The 20,599-nt window shown below is 41.0% G+C and overlaps 1 protein-coding gene across 1 annotated transcript in view; it reads right to left on the bottom strand.

The window, feature by feature from the left end:
* Nucleotides 1-20,599, bottom strand: part of Enpp3 (ectonucleotide pyrophosphatase/phosphodiesterase 3) — a 67,681-nt gene that overhangs the window by 22,615 nt on the left and 24,467 nt on the right. The window contains exons 7-16 of the mRNA XM_040728183.1: nucleotides 18,730-18,809; nucleotides 16,050-16,169; nucleotides 15,458-15,567; nucleotides 14,111-14,176; nucleotides 12,272-12,344; nucleotides 5,999-6,107; nucleotides 4,846-4,974; nucleotides 4,301-4,332; nucleotides 2,593-2,720; nucleotides 745-811 (exon numbers count right to left, since the gene is read on the bottom strand). Of these exons, the coding sequence (XP_040584117.1) occupies nucleotides 745-811; nucleotides 2,593-2,720; nucleotides 4,301-4,332; nucleotides 4,846-4,974; nucleotides 5,999-6,107; nucleotides 12,272-12,344; nucleotides 14,111-14,176; nucleotides 15,458-15,567; nucleotides 16,050-16,169; nucleotides 18,730-18,809 (914 nt within the window). The remainder of the gene's footprint in view (nucleotides 1-744; nucleotides 812-2,592; nucleotides 2,721-4,300; nucleotides 4,333-4,845; nucleotides 4,975-5,998; nucleotides 6,108-12,271; nucleotides 12,345-14,110; nucleotides 14,177-15,457; nucleotides 15,568-16,049; nucleotides 16,170-18,729; nucleotides 18,810-20,599) is intronic.

Genomic DNA, 20,599 nt, shown 5'->3' with positions numbered 1-20,599 from the left:
TTTCAAAGGTAGGAGAATCAGGTTGCAGGGACCACAAGTTCGGTGTGGTTTTGCTATGGACGAGTGTGAGCTGTACTTTCTCGGGTCTCTTCTTCACGGCTCCTTCCCTGGGCTTCAGACGTCTTCCTTGCTGTCACCTACCTCTATGTCCTTTAGCTTGTGATTGTTTCCTCCAAAGAGAGATGCCCTGCACAGAGTCCATGCTTCCTCTGTGTCTGAATTCAACCCCCAAGTGCAGCACCTTGACCTCTATGTTTTAAACACTTTCTATGCCTGCATAGACTGCCAGCATAAACTGTCAACTGTTATTCAACATCTCTCTTTGCACATTTAATATACGCTTCAGACTTGCATGCCCCGCTATTCTCCTGCTTCCTCCTTCAAAGTCAACAGCGGCCACAGTCGAACACCTTCCAGTAGTTTGTCAAGGCTCCCTTGTCCCCAACAAATGATGACCACCCCAAAGTAGGGCCCCTGCACTGGTTATTTCTTCTGTGTGGGACACTCACTGTTCCCTCGATACCGGAGTCTCTGCTCAAATGTCACCCGGGGATCTCCAGCTCTTTCCCAGGAGTTAAAGTTGCATCCTGCCCTCAAAGATACCTGCCCCCAACCTTAGCCTGCTCTCCTTTTTCTTTGGGCATCACAGCACCTCACCCGCCGTGCCAAACCACATATTCCTTCTGTATTAGCTATTTCTCATCTCACCGCTGACTTGCTTCTATTTAAAAGCTGCAGTGTTACCTCCATGCTCTTAAACTCGTTGTTGTAGCCATGTGTCCCTCCTCCGCAGCTTGAACTCGAGATACTCCTGTGAAGGGGTAACATCAATATACACTGGTCAGTGTACTTGTTTTATTAATGGCTCTGTGTTCAAAGGAACTTTTCTGGCAAGCAAATGCATATGTTTTCATGGTCACATTCCCAGCCATTGAGAAACGGAGGAGTAGGACAGAAAGAACGAGAATTCCAGCTTTTACAAAGAGAATTCAAAGGTTTCCAGCTCTAGGGCTTTGACAAAGGAGCAACCTCAATAGCACAGATTCCAGGGTTTCCCCTTCAGGGTGGGTAGAAATGATTCAGCAGATAAAGGCGCTCACCATCAAGCCTGATTGAACTCTGACCAACCTCCAAGGCTTACATGGTGGAAAATGAGACGCAGCTCCTGGAAACTGTCCTGGACTTACACACACACACACACACACACACACACACACACACACACACACACACACACGATCGCTCACATACATACACAAGCAAAATAAGGAATATAAACCAAAACTTTGCACGATTTTATGATCAAACTCACTTTTGTACACCAAACTCAATATGACTAAGAATTTAGTAATAGAGTTTTTGAAATTTGGAGAAATACTGATTCCTGTTTCAAGGTGGAGATGTCTGGGAATAATATGACCTTACTGCTAGTTTTTGAAAAGGATACAAAGCCCATCATTTGGAACTGGGCTTTGGCACATGGTGCCTAGAGACATCGTCGTGGCTGAACCCACCTTCTATAATCCTGGGTCATTATGTACCAATGGCCTCCTAACTTTTTTTATTTAATACCCAAACGATAAATACTTACAGACAGAACCTCCATTTAGATATATTAAATTGCTAACATCTTATGCTTAATAGTACTTTAATTTGGTTCACATATTTTAAAGAAATACTTTTAGAAAATGAGGTCTATAACCAGGATCCCCAAGCTGAAGACACAGAGGGCTAAGAAACCCATTCTCAAGGAGAGGCTATTGCCATCTAGTGACAAAGTGAGGAACTGCACATGGTCTGATCAAACTACATTTCCAGGTTATTTTTATAGAATAAATTCAGCCAAGTGCCCCATTTCTCTTCCTGCATACACACATTGAGACCAACAACCCTGACTTCGTCCATCTTGTCTTTCTTTATCTAACATGTATTTTAACCACTGCATCCCCATTAGCCCCTCCCCCACCAGCCAGAAAGTAAAGAATGACACTCAGAATCAGGCTGGGTGTGGTGACTTTTAATTTCAGCACTCGGGAAGCAGAAGCAGGCTGCCTCTATATTAAATTTTTGGCCTGCCATAACTACATAGGGAAACCCTTTCTCAAAAAAAAAAAACAAAAACAAAAACAAAAACAAAAATCAGAATCACTTCATGACTCGAAGGTAGATCTGATTTGTTCTCTGGCTTATTTACGCAGAGATAAGTGTCACCACTGATTAGTGACCCTGGCCATCAAAAGACTATTTTATGGAAGCCAGGAAGACAATAGTCTCAAAGAGCCAGCTAGCCATTCCGATGGTCACTCTCAGCCTGGATGATGACAGAGCCTTTACTCTGTGAGTCAGGGTAGAAATGCGCTGTCACCTACATCTCCGGAGCACTTGTAAGCAGTTCTAGCCTTCCTCCATCTTTTGATCTGTATTACGAGAATTGAAACCCTAAGAGCAACTCCGTAACAAAAGTATCAGCAACCAGGAAGTGCTGGATAGCACGAGAAGCCTTGTGGGTGGTCAGAGAAGTTAACCCCTAACCAGGAGAGGAGTACTAAAGGAGTTCCCGGCCAAAGGTCTCTGCTGGGAATAGACACAAACCTCATAGCGAGCCACTGCCGATCTACCATGAGATGAGCTTTGTCGATTCTGACATTTTTGGCATAGTGCAGTCGCTTCGGTAAGTCAGGAGTCAAGTAGGGTTTGAAATGTTGATCGGGTTTCCGGCACTGAAAAAAAGGGATGAATGTTTCTCCGTGACATGTCAAATCCACAGACTAACTTTTAAAACTTCAATTTAAGCTGGGTGGTGGTGGCGCACACCTTTGATCCCAGGCAAAGGCAAGCAGGTATCTGTGATTTCGAGGCCAGCCTGGTCTATGAAGTGAGTTCCAGGTCAGAGAAACCCTGTCTAAAACTTAAGGCAAGTTTTTACCAATTTTTAGAAGTGGCTTTGGTACTGGAGCAATCTCTCAGCAGTGAGACACTTGCTGTGCAAGCCAAAGACCTGGGTTCGGTTCCCAGATCCCACACAGTGGCTCACAATCACCTAGAACTCCAGTTCCCAGGACCCCATACCCTCTCTGACTTCCTCAAGATCCGGTAAGCTCATGGACACATAAACCCATTCAGGCAAACATGCACATAAATTTTTTTTTAAATCTTTTCTAAGTGGCTTTAAGATTAGCAAAAACTAAGAATATTAACCCTATTATCCACAAGACGTGTTATATTTATCATTACCACAATCACTATATTGAAATTTAAATTTTGATTAAATATTTGAAGTCTTTCTTAAATTTGTATTCTTCAGTATTGATCTTACGATACCACAAATTTCTCCTCCCTTTTTTTTGGCAGAAAATTAATTATGTGTAGATCTAGACTCTAAATTATATACGTTAATATAGACACAAATATACATGTTAATTTAATTGTACCAAAAAATCCCAACAGAATTCACTCATCTGATCTTTTAAACAACTATTTCCTTAGCATTCAAGTCACTTAAATAACTTTTGAAACTAAAGAGACCCTCCTATTTGTGAAAAGTTCATAGGTTCATCACAAATGTTATTAAAAAATTGTTTGATAATCACGTCTTTAAAGCCTTAACAATGAACATTACATCAGTGCCTATTCATGCAAAGTAAAAATGAAGAATTGAGAAACAGAATTACAAAGAAAGTTTTGTAACCTGTATGAGAAACAAAATGGGAAAAAATAAACATGTAAGTAAGAAGATGAGGAAATGAAATTTCCTTACTTATTCTCATGTGTTTTAAACCACAGTATCTCATCTTAATTATCAACCTTGTGTCCCTGTTATCTCTTGGGAAGTATACAGAAGAAAACTGAGGAACTAGGAGATATGACATAAAAAATTTAAAGGGAATGCAGGAAGGGGGAGAGTATAGGGAAATCATCAGATGAAAGAGGACATTGACAGCTCTCTAACCGCCCCAAGCATTGCGAACACGGCACCAGCAGCTTTATCAGTGCTGAAGGTTTCTGTGCTGGCATCGCTGTGAATTTGCAAGAGGTTCCAGATGACTTTAACCACTGTGTAGTCAGGGTTTCTTTATCCTCAATAGCTTATATCCCATCTTCCTGGTTCGGTTCTGACTGCTTGCCATGCATGCTTGAAACAATTTAGCGTCAATAATAAACTTAATAAATTCCATATAATAGGAATATATCTGTGTCTGAAATTTAACAGCAACAGCAGCAGCAACAACAACGATAATAATAATATACATTAATATATCTTAGACATAGAAACATGTAAACATTTCTAAAAGGGACTTACACTGAGGTTCCTGATAATTTCTTCAGAATTAACTGTTTCAAAACAAAAGGATGAATTGCATTACACACAAATCACTGCCAAAAATGCACACAACTATAGCAAACGTGACACACATGTTTATTTATCAATAACTGTGATCTCAAAAAATCAATTTAAAAATGTCTTAAATCAGCCGAGCGTTGGTGGTGTACACCTTTAATCCCAGCACTCGGGAGGCAGAGACAGGCAGATCTGTGAGTTCAAGGTCAGCCTGGTCTACAGAGCAAGTTCCAAGACAGAGAAGCCCTGTCTTGAAAAACCAAACAAACAAAAAATTCTTAAATCAAAGAATTACTTTAGAATTGAAGCCTGGAGTACAATCTGTTTTGCCCCAACTGTGTGAATGAGCACCACAGATCATGTAGACTAACTACACTTCTACATGGGGATTTCTCATGCGCTTCTATGTGGTTTTCTCAAAAAGCCACAAAGGAGCCTAGAGAGCCTTAACGGCTGTCAGAACCTGGCTATTATGGTTACTCCTTCAGCATTCCCTCCGTACTTACAGGTAAAGAAGTCCTGAGGGATATTACGAGACCTGATGCGAGGGGCAGGTCCTTGGTACATATAGAAGTTTATTTGAGGAAAATAATCTGTCATGTATTCCACCTTGTCACAGTATGTCTGGTCCATTCCTAAAATAAAATAAAAACCTCATTGGATGTATGTAAATGGTAACAATTGTCTGTCTTTGGTAATGTCAAACACATGTTTCAAACACAAGTGAGGTGAGAATTTGTGCAATTGACTCAATTGTTATTCTGCAAGTGGCAGAGCTTGAAAAGTGAGGCAGCTGATGGGGAGACTCAACGTCGTGAATGGAGAGTCAGTGGAAAAAATAAGATCATTTGTTTACTACAGATGGATTAAGGGACTTAAAGGGCTCGCTTCTGAAGGTACATTTGAAGTCCAGCTAAACACCACATTCTCTAGAACCAGTGGTTCATGGATTCTTTCTTTATGGGCACACAAATTTTAATTTTAGCATCTTCCTTTATAATAAGATGCTCATGAAAAGTTCTTCCTGTAGTTTCAAGGCAGCAGGAAAACATGTTAGAAGCTTTAAGTGCATATTACAGTGGGGGTCGGTCGGGCAAGGAGGTGGATTAACCACAAGGGCATTGGCGTGTAGGAAGAGGGGTCTGCTTCCTTTCCTACTGAGCACAAACAAACTCAAGAGTTAACCTAGAGCTGGGAAACAAGACGAGACAGGGCTTTGGTAGACAAGAACGATGCTTAAATACACACCAGGCATATAGATTAAGAAATACAAGGAGCTCAGTAAGACTTCCCTGTGCAGCAAAGTGCAGCAGCCATCAAAGCCTAGCCAACTGTGGCAAAGAGATCACGGCTAAAAGGCAGCCAGAAGCACTTTGTAGACTGAATAACAACTGGCCCACATCTCTTTTAACTACTATTAACTCTATTTGACTTTACTTCTCAGAAAATAAAGCCTATGAACAGATATCAGAACTATTAAATAATTAAGGTAGACATTTTCGGCCTCTTTCCATGATCTACCACAAAATTCATTCTTTACTTTCTCAATAGCACCTACATCTGGAAATCCAGATTTAAAATATCACCATCAATTTTTATTATTGTTGGAGGGATAAAATATAATCAATGATAAAATATGATTTTGACAAAATGCCGTACCATGATCAGCCAGAAGGATTATATTGACACAGTTGTGTAAATTCCTCTGTTTCAGACCCTCCATCAACATTCCAAAGGCATCATCAACTAACTTCAAGGCTTGAATTACCTGAAAAAAAATTTTTAGAGCTAAAGTTGACAATTTATGTTGTTTCAGCAACTAAATAATTACTCAGTCAAGGAAAAACTTAAGCATATTTCCTTCTCTAAAATTGTTGGGATTTGAAAGACAACATAGAGACAGCACCTATGTCACCACAGTTGCCAAATGAAAGTTCTCTCACTCTCTGTAAATAACAACAACAAAGTTGAATCACGTTTCCTACAAAGAAGATCTGATTAAAGGCTTATAATATATGAAAGCACATTGAATATCAACAAATACCATTCAACTACAGATGTTTACATAAGAATGCCTGATGGCAGAGGTATGAATCTGTGTACTTCTTTTTTTTTTTTTTTTTTTGGTTTTTACGAGACAGGGTTTCTCTGTATTGTTTTGGAGGCTGTCGGTCCAGCCCAGCCTCGAACTCACAGAGATCCGCTTGCCTCTGCCTCCCGAGTGCTGGGATTAAAGGCGTGCGCCACCACCGCCCGGCTGAATCTGTGTACTTCTAAAAGAGCCAAAGGGTTGCAAACATTCTGAAAGATCATACGACAGTAGTAACCAGACTGTTAAAGAGGAGTATATACTCCACAACCGAATAATTTTACTTCTATGTAAACATTACATGCAAAGAAACCCATCATGTTATTGACTTGTAATTTTAATTCTAGGAAAAATAATTTTTTCCTTGAATTTCATACACAAATTTTAAGATGAATATGCCACAGTCCTTAAGGGTGTGTGTGTGTGTGTGTGTGTGTGTGTGTGTGTGTGTGTGTGTGTGTATTGCTGAAGTTCAAGTTCACGGTCACAAACATACTAAGCAAGCTGACCTACTCTCCCTGCCCATGAAACATTTTTAAAGAGAACAAAGGCATATGAAAGTGCTCACAACGCCATATTAAACATTAACAAAAGAAAATCAAATTGTAAACTTGGCCATTTATATTACATAACCCTGGTTTTGTATGTAAGTATCTCACCCTTTCTAAGTAAAAACAAATGAACAGGAAACTAACAGAAATGTATGAAGTCACATAAACAATGAACTAGTGAATTGGGGTTCATTTTCATTTAACTGTTTATAGTCTTCGGGCTTACAATGTTCTTTACTTTATTACAATAGTACATTGAACTGACCTAAAGTTTAATGAAATTTCTAAGTTGTCATTTTTCAGTATTCCTTAGTGAAAAGGGAAGCATCATAGTAATGGATCGAGGAAATGTGTTTCGTCTCTCATACTATTACAACAACAATTGTCTTTGTTTTCTTCTTTAGAGACAACATTTTACAAATCCGACAGAGCTAAAGACATTAGGTAATTCTCACATGAAATCCTCACAGAAGACACTCATGGATGTGAAATGTCCTCTTGTAAAGGCTTAGCATACTCACAGCCCACAGTTGCTAAGAGACAAAAAGACTGGAACCAACCTATGATCTGTCTTACATTAATCTGTCACCAACTCCAAGATGCTCACTCATGTGACTGTCAGTTTCAGGGTGTTTACAGTCTAGTTTGTCTGTCACTGTCCCAGATTCCAGTATCCCTTTCCACATCACCATCCTATCCACGTCTCCCAAGCACACCAGGAGTCAGTTCTCTCCGAGCACTTGCTAAATTGCTGCCACTGGATTTTCCCCAGTCTTGAAATCACTGATGCCTGTATCCTCTCTCCTCCAAGGTCAATATGAGCTCTTGCAGGGCAAGAGCCATATACCCTAACTCATCACATGTCTCCTAGCTCACCTTAGCATCTTTTAGGAATTTATACTCTGTAGAAAGAAAAAGTAAGCAGTGTTGGGAATACTTGAATGAAAAGGAATAGAGTGCATATAGCTGTGGCTTGGATGGTAGAAAGCATGGCTTCTCTTTTGCATTGCATGCATATACAGAGAGATGGGTCCCTGGTACCAGAGGAAGAAAAGAAAATGAAAAGTTTGCTTTGTCTGTAATCATGATGGTTCATGTTCACAGTGGACACTGTTGGAATGGTACATGAAGTCCTGGTGTCATGGGTTAAACGCTAGGACCAAATTGAGTGAGTATGCTTTGGATCTGCAGATTCTGATTTGTAAAATTGGATTCAAAGAGGCAGAGGATCCAGCTGGCTGGAAGCTCTACACAGCTATGCTCTCCAAAGGCCCACCATTCCCCAAGACATAACCCCTATCCATGTGTTTCTCTACAGTGGCCCTTGCCAGCACTCTGAAATTCTGCCATGTGTGTGAACATTATCAACATTGAAGCTAGTCTGTCTCTAATGTTCTCCTCAGAACAACTTGTTCCTCTCAACTTTTCATCCTACTAAAGATGTAAAGATTCCTTACTGGGTAATGAGTAGCAGGTGACTTTTACTGTGAGTGTTTCATCTTCCATGTTAAGCAATCATGACAACAAACAGCCCTGAGGAGGCTGAGGCAAGAGGATTGAGAGTTCAGAGACAGCCTGAATCACATAGTAAGACTCTGTGGGAAGGCAGATGTGGTGAGCTATTATTTATGATTTGTTAAAGCTTGACTGAGGATTCAGAAAGCAAAGTCAGCCACAAGCCACAGAAGCCAGGCACACACCTTTAATTCCGAAAGCTAGGAGGTGGTGGTACACACCTTAATCAGGATTAAGAGGTAGACAGACCTCTGTGAGTCCAAGGCCACCCACATCTCAAAAGAGTGAATCAGTCTAAAAGAGAATTATAGCTCACACCTTTAATCCCAGGACTCATGAATGGTATATAAGACAGGAAGAAGGTCTCAGTATAGAGCATCCATTCTCCAGCCACACTGAATTTAGGAAGGGATTTGTTCTCCAGTCACATTGAGGATAGGAAGACATTTAGTCTTAGGATTCTTCCACCACACTGAGGAGAGGCAGCCCATTCAGCCTGAGGTAGTGATAAGAGCTAGTGGCCTGCTACTTTGGTTTTCTTCAGCTTGAGGTTTGAACCCCAATATTAGTCTCTGGGTCTTTTAATTTTCATTCAACAAAGGAAGGAAGGGAGGAGGAGGAAGGGGAAGAGGAAAAATGACTAAGAGGAGATTGAGGAGGAAGAGGAAGAAGAGAAAGAACAGGAGGAAGAAAAAGAAGAGGAGGGAAAGGTGAGTGAGGAGAATAGAAAAGGTAGGAGGGGAAAAAGGAGAGGGGAGAGCAGGATCAGGGAAGGAGAAGAAGAAAGGGAAGAAGGAGGAAGAAAGAAAAAAACAAATTTCTGGGCTCCTATGGCTCCCTCACTCTCCAAATCCCAGTGCCTTCTAAATCATCATTTCCTTAAGCCCCCTCAAGGATAACCTTTCCATTACACATCCTTTAAGCTATCAAAATTTTAGTAATTAAAAAAATATTACTCTTAAAGTCTTTTTTTAGCAGCAAAAAAAAAATCATGTGGTATTAACTCGTTACTTTCTTTATTCTTTCAAGAAAGCTTTGTATACTAAGGCACTACCATCTCCACCCCAGGGCTGCCTAGCACAATATTAGACCCACCAGAAACTCTTCAGAGTAGCAGAGGAAGATGGGTTTTAATGAGTGAAAAATCTACAAATTAATGAGCATTCAACTTAGTGCATGGGCCAAAGCATACTGAAATAGCCCTTGTGTTTGTAATTGGCAGGTTTTAGGAACTTTGAATCAAATGTGATTACAAATAATAATAATGATGATAATCCTAAAGTTGCAAAGCCATATAACTTTCTCCATCCATTTTTTTCTGTTTGTTGTGGTCTTACCTAGGTTTTGTCTTAATCTCTATTCTTTTGTCACTCTTCACTCTCTCCTTATGACATTTCCCACTTCTGAGCATATCTATATACTACCAATTCCCAGCTCTTTATCTGCTTTCAGTTTCCAATACATATTTGACTGCCATTTGGAAACTTACATGCATTTGGACATCATAGTTACCTCAATTACATAATGAGTCCCTCCCTCCCTCAGCCACCCCCCTGTGGTAGGCTTATAAATATCAGTGGGACCACTATCACTCACCTATTTGCATATGACAGAAAGCAGAAATGCATCATCGCTCACCCATCTCACACCCAGTCATGACACATCTATCCTTTAACTGAATCTCAAACATACCTTCTTCCATCCTTGATGCTGGCCTCCTCCTGGTCCAAGACTATCCCTTTCTGTTCTAGAGTATTGCAGAAACTAGCATGTTTCTCCTTCCTTCTCTTGCATTCCTCTTGCCCAATAAAAATGATTTCTAAATACACATGGAACTGGGCATTCCACTTTCTTAATAACGATGCCTCAGTACTTGTTGTTGAACACTTTTATGGCCTACAGAGATTTGCATGATTGGGTATTTGCCTTCTTTTCTAGGCTTCTTTATAGCCTTCTCTCTGATTCCCAGTGCCCTAGGTAGGGATGCAAAGTACTAGTCACACTGCACTTCAAACCGTACTCAACACAGAGGAGCTCACCATAATGGGTACTTACTATAATCATTCTTTACCATTATGGTGCTGTCCACTTGTGGAAGGGGGCCAGTAGTCCACCTAAATATGGCCTTTCCATGGGGTCCTGTAGTACATAATCAGCTCCTTCTAGTGCACCATTTGCAGGTTCTGTTTCCTTTTTTGTTACTCAGGGGAGACTCTCTAATGTGGCTGGTTTTGATGTCATTTTGGCACAAATTAGAATTGTCTGACCCATGCAGAAAGGCCCAGCTCAACAGTGGGCAGCTCTTGCAACCTGACTTGCCCTGTTGCTGCTTCTCACTTTCTAGGCTCTCAGTGTCTGACTGAGAACACTGAGGCATCTCGCCTTATGGCCTGATTGTTGTGGCTCCTCAGCAAGAAACAGCCATTCTGGGATTTCTCCAATTACTGAGGCACCCAGCTTCCAGGACAGCGTAATTCCTGAGTTCTCAGTGTCTCCCGTGTGATTTGGCTGTCACTACCATTGTAAACTTTGTGTGTGTGTGTGTGTGTGTGTGTGTGTGTGTGTGTGTGTGTGTGTGTCCTTGGTTCTGTTCCTCTAGAGAACCCTGACTAAAACTCTTTTCCAGCAATCCACAATCCCATCTACCAGAACAGGGCCTCTGCATAGACACCTCTAAGAACCAGATTTTCTTCATTTGCTGCACTTTCTGCGATTACTCCTAAAACGTAAAACTTGATACTTTTAAAACTAGAGCACAGAAAAGGAAAGAAACAGCTAATGGTACCTAATCTAAGTCAGATGCCGAGGCAGATAAATGCAGGACAGTGATCCTCCTCAAATGATTAATCTTATCAAACCTGTAGCAGCAAGCATAGATACCAGTTAAACTTAGAGAATGAACAGGAGGAGGGTTTTGAAGTTACACCAGAGTAAGTGTCAAATGCTGCATTCTTCAGGATAGTGCCAGAAGGATAAAGAGGCTCTCAGGTGGTGAGCACTGAGCAGGGCCTCACATTAGGAACCATCTTGGTTTAGTAGGAGAAAAGAAAAGGAACTTCACTGGTAAATAGCAAAGGAGGCCCAAGCAAACATGCCTACATTCCAGTGGAGGCAATTGTTAGATGAGTTTCCATAGGGCATCTTACACCTGGGAGCTTTGAAAGCTTCACATATTGACCCAAACCACAGAGGTTCACTAGGGTTTAGAAAACAGGATGGCTTTGTTTCCTGAGAATAGAATTCGAATACAATAGCCATGTGGAAAAATTGTGTGAGAACAGTCTAGCTAATGAAGAAACTGGTATTAGCAGCCACTCCAGTGGTTATGAGGGCTCTGAGAGGAATCAGTCCCTGAGGTGCTTGTGAAGAGCTGTGAGTGACAGGAGGTATGGTAGACAGCTGTGGCACACCACAAGAATCTGACAGGTGGCTCCACTTGAAATGTCCACATTACAGTGCTGAGTGACCCATGTAGTATCTGGCCATGAGTTCTCGGTATGTGGGTTAACAGGGCCACATCAAAGTCTTCATCAGATTGTCAATAAAAAGTATCAAGATATGGTTATTCAGGCAGTTACCCTTCCCAGAACTTTTAACTATGTCACTATTAAACTAAAATGCTGACTTTAGGCCCTTTGAGTATTTGATCTCATCTATTTCTTAAACATGTGTATTTGGTAGAGATTTTAAGAACTCGGTCTTATTTTGTAGGTTAGAGATGAATGATTCTCCATTTGTTTAGAATCAAAACACAAACAAGCAAAGAAAAAAACTTACTCCAGCACTGACTGGTCCACTCTTATGCCCTGCAGAATCAGGTTCTTCCACATATATGGTATAAAAACTGGGTCTAGGGGTAAAATTGAGAGAAAGGAAGACATTAACCATTTAGTGTAAACCTGCAGAAGGATTTAAGCATCTTGTAGTTCATGAGCATGCTGGCTGTTCCTACTCTTTTCTCTGTAAGGCCCTCAATCCAGAAGATTGGCTAGAGTAGAGTCGGGTCTCCTAATGAAAGTAAATAATACTTCTCCAGAATAAGCACTATTGTGGCTTAGTTGTGAAAACATACCTTGCTCTTGTAGGTAAGACTTCTCTCAATGTGCCCATCCCTTTCCACTTTCTGATGTCTGACCTTTGGCTGACTCTCTGTTCTATGCCCAGTTCCTTTGTCAGCAGCTGGTTTCTAATGGGATGGTTTCTGATTACCTGGCACTCTCTTTCCATATGCTCTGACTCTAGGCTGTGGCCTGGGTCTTGCACCTGCCCCTCTCTGCTCCTGAAGTCTGTCCTCAAAAACAGGTATGAGAGCCTCTAACATTTCTGCCTCAACTCTTTTTTTGATATCTGCCTCTCTTCTTACGTACTGACTCTATCTACCTTTATAGATAATATCAACAAGCCCCCTCTCCGAGCACCTGTTCCCAGGAATAATCCTTGAAAAGTGCACATTGAAAGCAATGCCAATAGCTAGTATAGTGACATATGCCTGGTCAACTCAAAACACATCTCTCACCTCAGAATTGTGATAAGAGTTTATCGTGGAGCCAAATGTGTGTGACCCTGGCCCCAGGGCACAGATTTAGTTTATCTCAAATTCTACACTCCAACATGGAAGCAGTTTCACGAAGTTCATATAGTATTAGAACTGAGAGTGTCATGGATCAAGACGTTTCAAACACATTGATGAGAACACCAGAGAGGTGGGTTGCAGCAAAAAATGGAGACAACTCTGCTATCAATCCTAGAAGCTATTAATCACATTCTTAGCCCTTCGATTGGTGAAAACTAGAGTCTTTTTTTTTCTTTTTTGGTTTTTCGAGACATGGTTTCTCTTTATTGTTTTGGAGGCTGTCCTGGAACTTGCTTTGTAGACCAGGCTGGCCTCGAACTCACAGAGATCCACCTGCCTCTGCCTCCTGAGTGCTGGGATTAAAGGCGTGCACCACCAACTCGTGGCTGAAAACTAGAGTCTTGTTAACATATTCCACAAGTTTTTTTTTCATTTTAGTTGCAGGATGTTAGGTCTGACATAGAGATAAACAAGGAGTGGCTATTTATAGGGTTACATATCGCTTAAAATAAATTGTAATTTAATTCTAGCCATCTCCAAATCTTCACAATCATTGATGTTCTAATGAATTAGTCAGCCTTGGAGAAGGTTTCAGTTGGAAAGGATAACACATCTGCTCATACCTGTGATCTCAGCACTCAGTGGGCAGAGGCAGGAGGATTGCAAGAAGTTCAAAACAACCTTGTCTATATAGTGAGTTTCAAACTAAACCTCTCAAAATGCCAGAAGGGGTTGGAAGGAGAAAAAGGAGAAGGAGGCAGGAGGAGGAAGAGGGAAAAAGACAAACAATGACAAAGAAAGAAGGAAGGGAGAGAGACAGGGAGGTATGAGGGAGGGAGGAAGGAAGGAAGGAAGGAAGGAAGGAAGGAAGGAAGGAAGGAAGGAAGGAAGGAAGGAAGGAAGGAAGGAAGGAAGGAAGGGGAGAAAGACAGAAGGACAGACAGGGAATTCCAAGGTTTTGAAAACTCATCAGTGATGGTACAGAAAGTTCCAGCTTCACCCGTAAGTACATCACAATGGATTACTCTTCAACAGGGGAATACCTTTCAGTTTTGGGCAGATCCAGCCATTTTAACAATGTAGAGATCCTTGTTTCATATGGTACAGAACTGGAATAAAAAATTTTGACAATGTAATCAAATAATTCCAATATATTCTTCCTTATGGAGGAAAATTAATAGCCCCAGGTTTTCATTCTGTAGAACATGATAAGAACACTGAAAGGGGTGTGGCATACTCAAAGGGTCCCGTTGTCAGTGCTTGCTTTAGAATGACTTTCAACAAACTCTCTAATCCAGACAGATTTCTTTCTTTCCTCCTTACTCATTTCTCCTTTGATTTTCCACAACTAAAATGAAAACTACCCATTATCAACAATTGCTACTCTTGCATGCTCCGTTCCAACAATACGCACTGGAAGATGTATACAGAGTGCGCATATCGAAAGCCACTGAAATTTTGGTCAAAACAGTGCTGTCATTGAACTTATGCTTTAAGGGAACCCTTTTGACTGATGAATGAGAATAGATCAGAGGGGATAAGAAGCAGAAGGGTGTCTAGCGAGGAGCTCCCACCATGCAGGCAATGGGATGGAGTACACGGCGGAGTGGTGACAAAAGTCTCAATTGCATCGTCTGTGAAGTAGAGTCAAAAGCAGGGACTGACCAACGGGACGAGGGGTAGAAGAGAACAGCTTTAAGATCTTGGGCCTCAATAACTGCAAGCAGGGAATTATGATCACAATTAAGACAAAATGGGGCCAGAGTGCCGCTCAGTGGTAAAGTGTAGGCTTAGCATGCATGTGGCCCAGGGTTCGGTTACTAACACTAAAAGGAAAAAGAAAGGGGACAATGGGATGGGGCTATGGTTATTACACTTCATTGTCAACCTAGAACCACTTGGAAAGAAAATATTAATGAAGGATGGAGAAACTGAGCTCAGCACACACAATCAGGTGAGCATGCATGCAGGCATCCTCTCCCAGCTCTCGACTATGGATATGACACTACCAGCTTTCTCATGCTCCTGCCTCTGTGGCATCCTTTAGTGACAAATTTTAATCAGGAAATGTGAGCTTAAGGAAACTCCTTTCTCCCATAAATTGTTTTCGGTCAGGGTTAAGTAACAAAACAGCATGAAAGGGGAAGCTACAACAGATAAGATGCCTGCCTCTGAGCCACATGACCTGGTTTCAATCTCTGGAACCATATGATAAAAGAAGAGAACTAACTCTTGAGATATGTCCTCTGATTTCTATATATGGCACACTTAAACACAGCACACACACACCAAACAAGTGGAAAAAATCTTTAAGGCAAATAAATAAATGAGAAAAATTATTCTACACATCTCTGCCTAGATGGATCCTTATCTGGAAGCATTTTCTCTACCTGCTGTAATTCTTGTACATGGTAGGGTAGGAGCCGTTGATAGCCACATCTGATCCTGGCCAGTAATAGGCAGCAGCTTTTAAACCTTGATATATTGCCGTTAGCCAAATCTGTAAAGAGTGAAAGTCAACTGGATAATAACTGCTTAGGTACAAACACTATAACTTACTGCAAACAAGTATTTTGACCAACAATTTGTTCACAGTCATTAATTTTTTCTTTATAGTAACTTAGAATTTATAATCAATCGGCCTCAAAAATAAAACACGTAGTAAGGTCCGTTATTTCCCTCACACTGATAAGATTGCATAACTCTTCACCTCTGAAGGGATTGCAAAACAGCATGGGGGAAATGGGTATCTTTCTGAGAAAGTTGAGTTTAGTACATTGATGATACAATACCCAAATTTCAACATAAACAACCACAAATGTTTTTTAGTTCAAATGATAATAATCAATAGTAGCAAAATCTTCACATCTTTAGGCACTAGAAACTACCTGGGTGAAGAGAAACCTCAGGGTAAACTGAGAAACCAGAATCAGCCTTATGGGGAAAGAGAGGCTTGGAGACCACAAGGAAAATGGTACATACCGGCTGCCCACTCCACCAGGCAGGATTATTTTTCTCCGCTGAAGAAAGTGAAAAATTCTTGTTGAAGTACACATCATACATGTTGTTGTCAATGATGCCATGTGATTCTGGATACAAGCCCTATATTATTTATTACAAAAATAAGATTACGAAGAAGCGTACTTTAGTAAAACACAGGCAGGTTGCAATAGCAACAGATCTCAACTCATACCTGGAAAGGATGTCATACTTTTCAGTGTAAAAGTCTAGCTCCAAAACTAAACATCAGGAAAATATACAGATCCTTATCCTACAAGTCTGTTTCTTGGCTTCGGTAGCAAATGACTGACATCAAGTAGCAAATGACTGACATTGATACCTGTTGTGGTTTCACTGTTAAATGTTCCACAGAGGCTCAGTTGCTTTAACATGTGGTTCCTGGCTCATAGTACTATTCTGGAAGGCTGTGAAACCTACAGCCTTCATGGAAGAAGTAGGAAGTGGGTCATTGGGTATGGGTCTGGAGGTGTGTGCTTATTTATATATTTATTGTCTGTGTGTGTGTGGGGGGGGTGTGTGTGTGTCTGTGTCTGTGTTGTGGGAGTATGAACTCGCCACAGCAAGCATGAAGAGACAAGAGGACAATTTGCAAGAGTCAGGTTCTCTCCTTTCACTCGGTGGATCCATGTCAGTGGAGCAGTTAGTGGCAATTGAAGTTCCAGGTGTCACCCACCAGAAGGAAACTCTCTGATGGGCCAATCATGTTTTGGCAAGGACACAGGACTGCAGACCCTGGAATATCTTTTGCTTCTGCTGTGCCTTTACATGTTTGCTACAGCTCTCTTTCTCTGGTATTTAGCATGGTGTGAATGGATATGGGGAGATCTCCACTGCCTATAATATAGTGTGTTTATCTCTTGGAAACATCCCGTTCTACTGGGCATTTTTAACCTGTGGATCGTCAAGAAGATGACCTCTCCCTAGTCTGTACTGTCGAATTTGATAATAATAATGTAGCCTATGCAGAGTTTTGATGAATAAAAATAAATACAAGGGGGGCTGAAGAGATGACTCAGCGGTTAAAAACACTGAGTATTCTTCCAGAGGTCCTGAGTTCAATTCCTGGCAACCACATGGTGGCTCACAACCACCTTGAATGAGATCTGGTGCCCTCTGCTGGCATGCAGGCAAAGGACTGTATACACAATAAACAATAAAATAATAAAAAAAAATACAAGGATGTGTTTCACAGTTAAGGCCTATGAGTTCCATCTTAGGAGTTGCTCAGTAAAAGACCTGACTAGAATAGCTTGCTATCCCACACAGCTAATCTATAACAAGTTGATAAATGAATGGGTTCTTGGGATAATTTTTTTTTACCTATGATATGTAAAATAATCATGTAAGGGAGATAAAAAAACATGTTTTTACCTGTATTTATTACAATCATTCACTTGGAAAAACAGAATGTCACCATATTGTAATTCCTATATTGCCTGAAAAACTTTATTGGGATATATAAGCTGTAGAAAAAAGTATACAGTAAAAACAGCAGAGAAAGAACATGAGAGAAAAGAAGAATAAAGAAGGAAGCCATCAAGAGAGAGTGTTTAGTTTCCTATTAACCTGCTCCAGACAGAAAAGTCTGGCTTATGCCAACTCCATTGAATTCCTTTCAAAGTCTGTACTGCCAGGCTGCATGCCCCACCCCACCCCACCCCCAAGACAGAAGTAGATCTGAGCATAGAACTCAAGTTGTCAGGTTTGGAGACAAGCACCTTGATCAGCTATGTCAGAACTTGTATCCCTATCCTGCCCTACTTTCTGTTCTCTCTCTCTCTCTCTCTCTCTCTCTCTCTCTCTCTCTCTCTCTCTCCTGACTACTCATGAACTTGGCCAACTGGTCTGTCTCTCCCTCCTGTCTCCAAGCCTTCTACCATGGTGGAGTGTGTCCCCTCAAAGTGTGCTTTCCTTGCTTGCTTCAATTATATCAGATAGGCTGTCACATCAAAGAACAAAGGAACTAACACAACTCTTGTGTGCTTGGTAACTCTTTGTTACCTTTTTTTTTTTTCATTTACTGAGGAGAATCCAGTTGCCTTGGTTGTTAATCTTTTTAAAATGTCACTCACTGAAATGAGTCCATTTTTTTCTTTTTGGCTTTTCGAGACAGGGTTTCTCTGTGGCTTTGGAGGCTGTCCTGGAACTCGCTTGGTAGTCCAGGCTGGTCTCGAACTCACAGAGATCCGCCTGCCTCTGCCTCCCGAGTGCTGGGATTAAAGGCATGCACCACCAACACCCGGCTGAAATGAGTCCATTTATGAAACAAAATTCTATCAAGTAAAAATCATGAAAAAAACAGAAGAGACTAAATTTTTCCACATAGAAGTACCTGTCCTTATATATTGCCTACTGTTCCCAGCTAACCTTCAGTTAAGTAAAGGACAATCAAAAAGTCCAGGAGAATGATATTTCTCACATGACAGAGGTTGCTAGGCATTTTTGGTTGAGAATGCCTCATGGCACTCTATTGACCTCACACTGAACCATGCCTTTCTGACCTGAATTCAGTCACGTACGATTACACATGTTCTTATGAAGTCCATGGCACAAGCTTGGCCAGTTCTTGCTCAATATTTTTGTGTAATATAGTCAGTTTCCTGTCTATGGTATCAACTTACCACCAGGACCAAGCACTTACCGTGACAATAGTATAGTGATTTGGGAAAGTTTTGGTAGGGTACATTGCTCTCATGTATTTTGAGTGAATTCCACATGTTTCTGCAAGAAAATATAGTTAGGGATTAGAAAGTTGTTTCTTTCTCAGAAATACTTTTGTATAACTAAACACTGATATGTTTTCTATAAGACCAGAAAACTAAAAAGTGGGTTAAAGATGGAAAGAGGTTGGAATTCTAACCTCTAACCTTTGTCCATTACTAAAAGAAGTCCATTTTTAGGAGATGAGTGGACTCTTTTGTGAGAGGAACCAGGAGGCTTTGCAGGGCCACGTGGTTTCTGCTGCAGCAGCTCAACTCTGCTTTTGACGCCGTGGGTAATCCATAATAAGTGAGTGTGGCCGACGTACAATAAATGTTTTCGGTGGACATCAAAATTTGAGTTTCATATAATTTTATACGCTGCAAGATGTCTTCTTCTCTTTTAAATCATTAAAAAACTGTTTTAGCATATGTCAGATCCAATGATATAAAGCCAATTGACCATAATTTATCCCATGAGCCCCAGATTGTTGACCTTTAAGATACCCTAAACTACACACTACTGGCATCACTTTCATTGAATTCCTCTTTTTATGTGTCTGATCATTACAGTAATGGTTTCTACAAAGCATTTAGCTCTCAGCTGACAGTTTCCATATTTATATAATATTCATCATGACAAAGATCATCAGACCTACCTACACACCTGAAAAGGCATTTGAAGAATACAGCTGCAAAAACCCATGCCACCAAGTCATATCGGCAAAGCATGAGTTCACTCTGCTGCTTACTATTTTGGGTGCAGTTTCCATCTGATCTATGAAGCTTCCTGTAAGCTGTTTTCCACCAAGTATGGCATTAATTGTGTTCCCATTGTTCCTCCGTTTTCAATGTGAGCAGTAACCCTGTGAGAGAGGGTCAGCACCGGGGGAGTGCATTGCCATTTCCTTTACAGCGGTGTGGCCACATGGAATGTTTCCATATCAAGTGCCGTGACCTCTCCTGAAAGCCAGCTCTCCCATTATAGATTCTATTTAAGTTAAAACACAAAGTGAAATTGGTTGACGGCCAAAATGCCACATGCTCTGCAGCTGAAAACAATGTCCTTCCAAACAGACACGAGCTTGGGCTACTTCCCAGCCTTTGTCTGGTGTTCTTTCTAATAGGACCCAGAAGTTTCCCCCTTCAGACTCTCCTGGGAACCCACCCATTTTGAGTCCACTGTGCAGGGCCCTTGATGGGAAAAGGAGAGGTGGAGGTGTCGCCTCCTTAGTATGTTATAAATTGGGTGGTTATGAAGTTCTATGATAAGATGAGATCTAGTCTACTTTCATCATGAAAAGATGACATGAGAGAAAACAATGATACCAGGAAAATAGACTTAGTTCCTATTTTTATTTCCTTGGAACATGGATGGGGCAGCTCGAGTTTCTAAATGCTTATAGATACTGGCTGTAAATGAACTGTAGTTAAACTGCCACCACCCTGGTTATAATGTTCCAAACAGGACACATCTGTGACTACCTTCAGATCCAGGCCACAGCTTTACGTCATGTTTTCTAACCCGGGCACTAGAGGACAGACTGCAGAAAGAATGACCTCCCAGCAGTGTTTCTTCTGAATGGAAATTACGATCCAATAGAATGCTTCACAGAGGACATGATGCGTTGCTTCCATGGGGAAAGAAAGGCTCTCAGGGCAGGGTTTTGATTTGACTAAGAACTTACTAAATGTTGCTTAAAAATCTTACTTGTGCACATAATTTACTTATAGAAACATTTTCAGAGAAAGCAAGTTTTGGGATGAGGAGATGTCTCAGCTGCATGAGCATAAGGAACTGTGCCTGGACCT

The sequence above is a fragment of the Mesocricetus auratus genome, unplaced genomic scaffold (genome assembly GCF_017639785.1).
Source record: "Mesocricetus auratus isolate SY011 unplaced genomic scaffold, BCM_Maur_2.0 Super-Scaffold_100018, whole genome shotgun sequence".
Lineage (NCBI taxonomy): Eukaryota > Metazoa > Chordata > Mammalia > Rodentia > Cricetidae > Mesocricetus > Mesocricetus auratus.
Note: the sequence above shows the minus strand (reverse complement) of the source record. Positions and strands in the feature narration are given on the sequence as shown.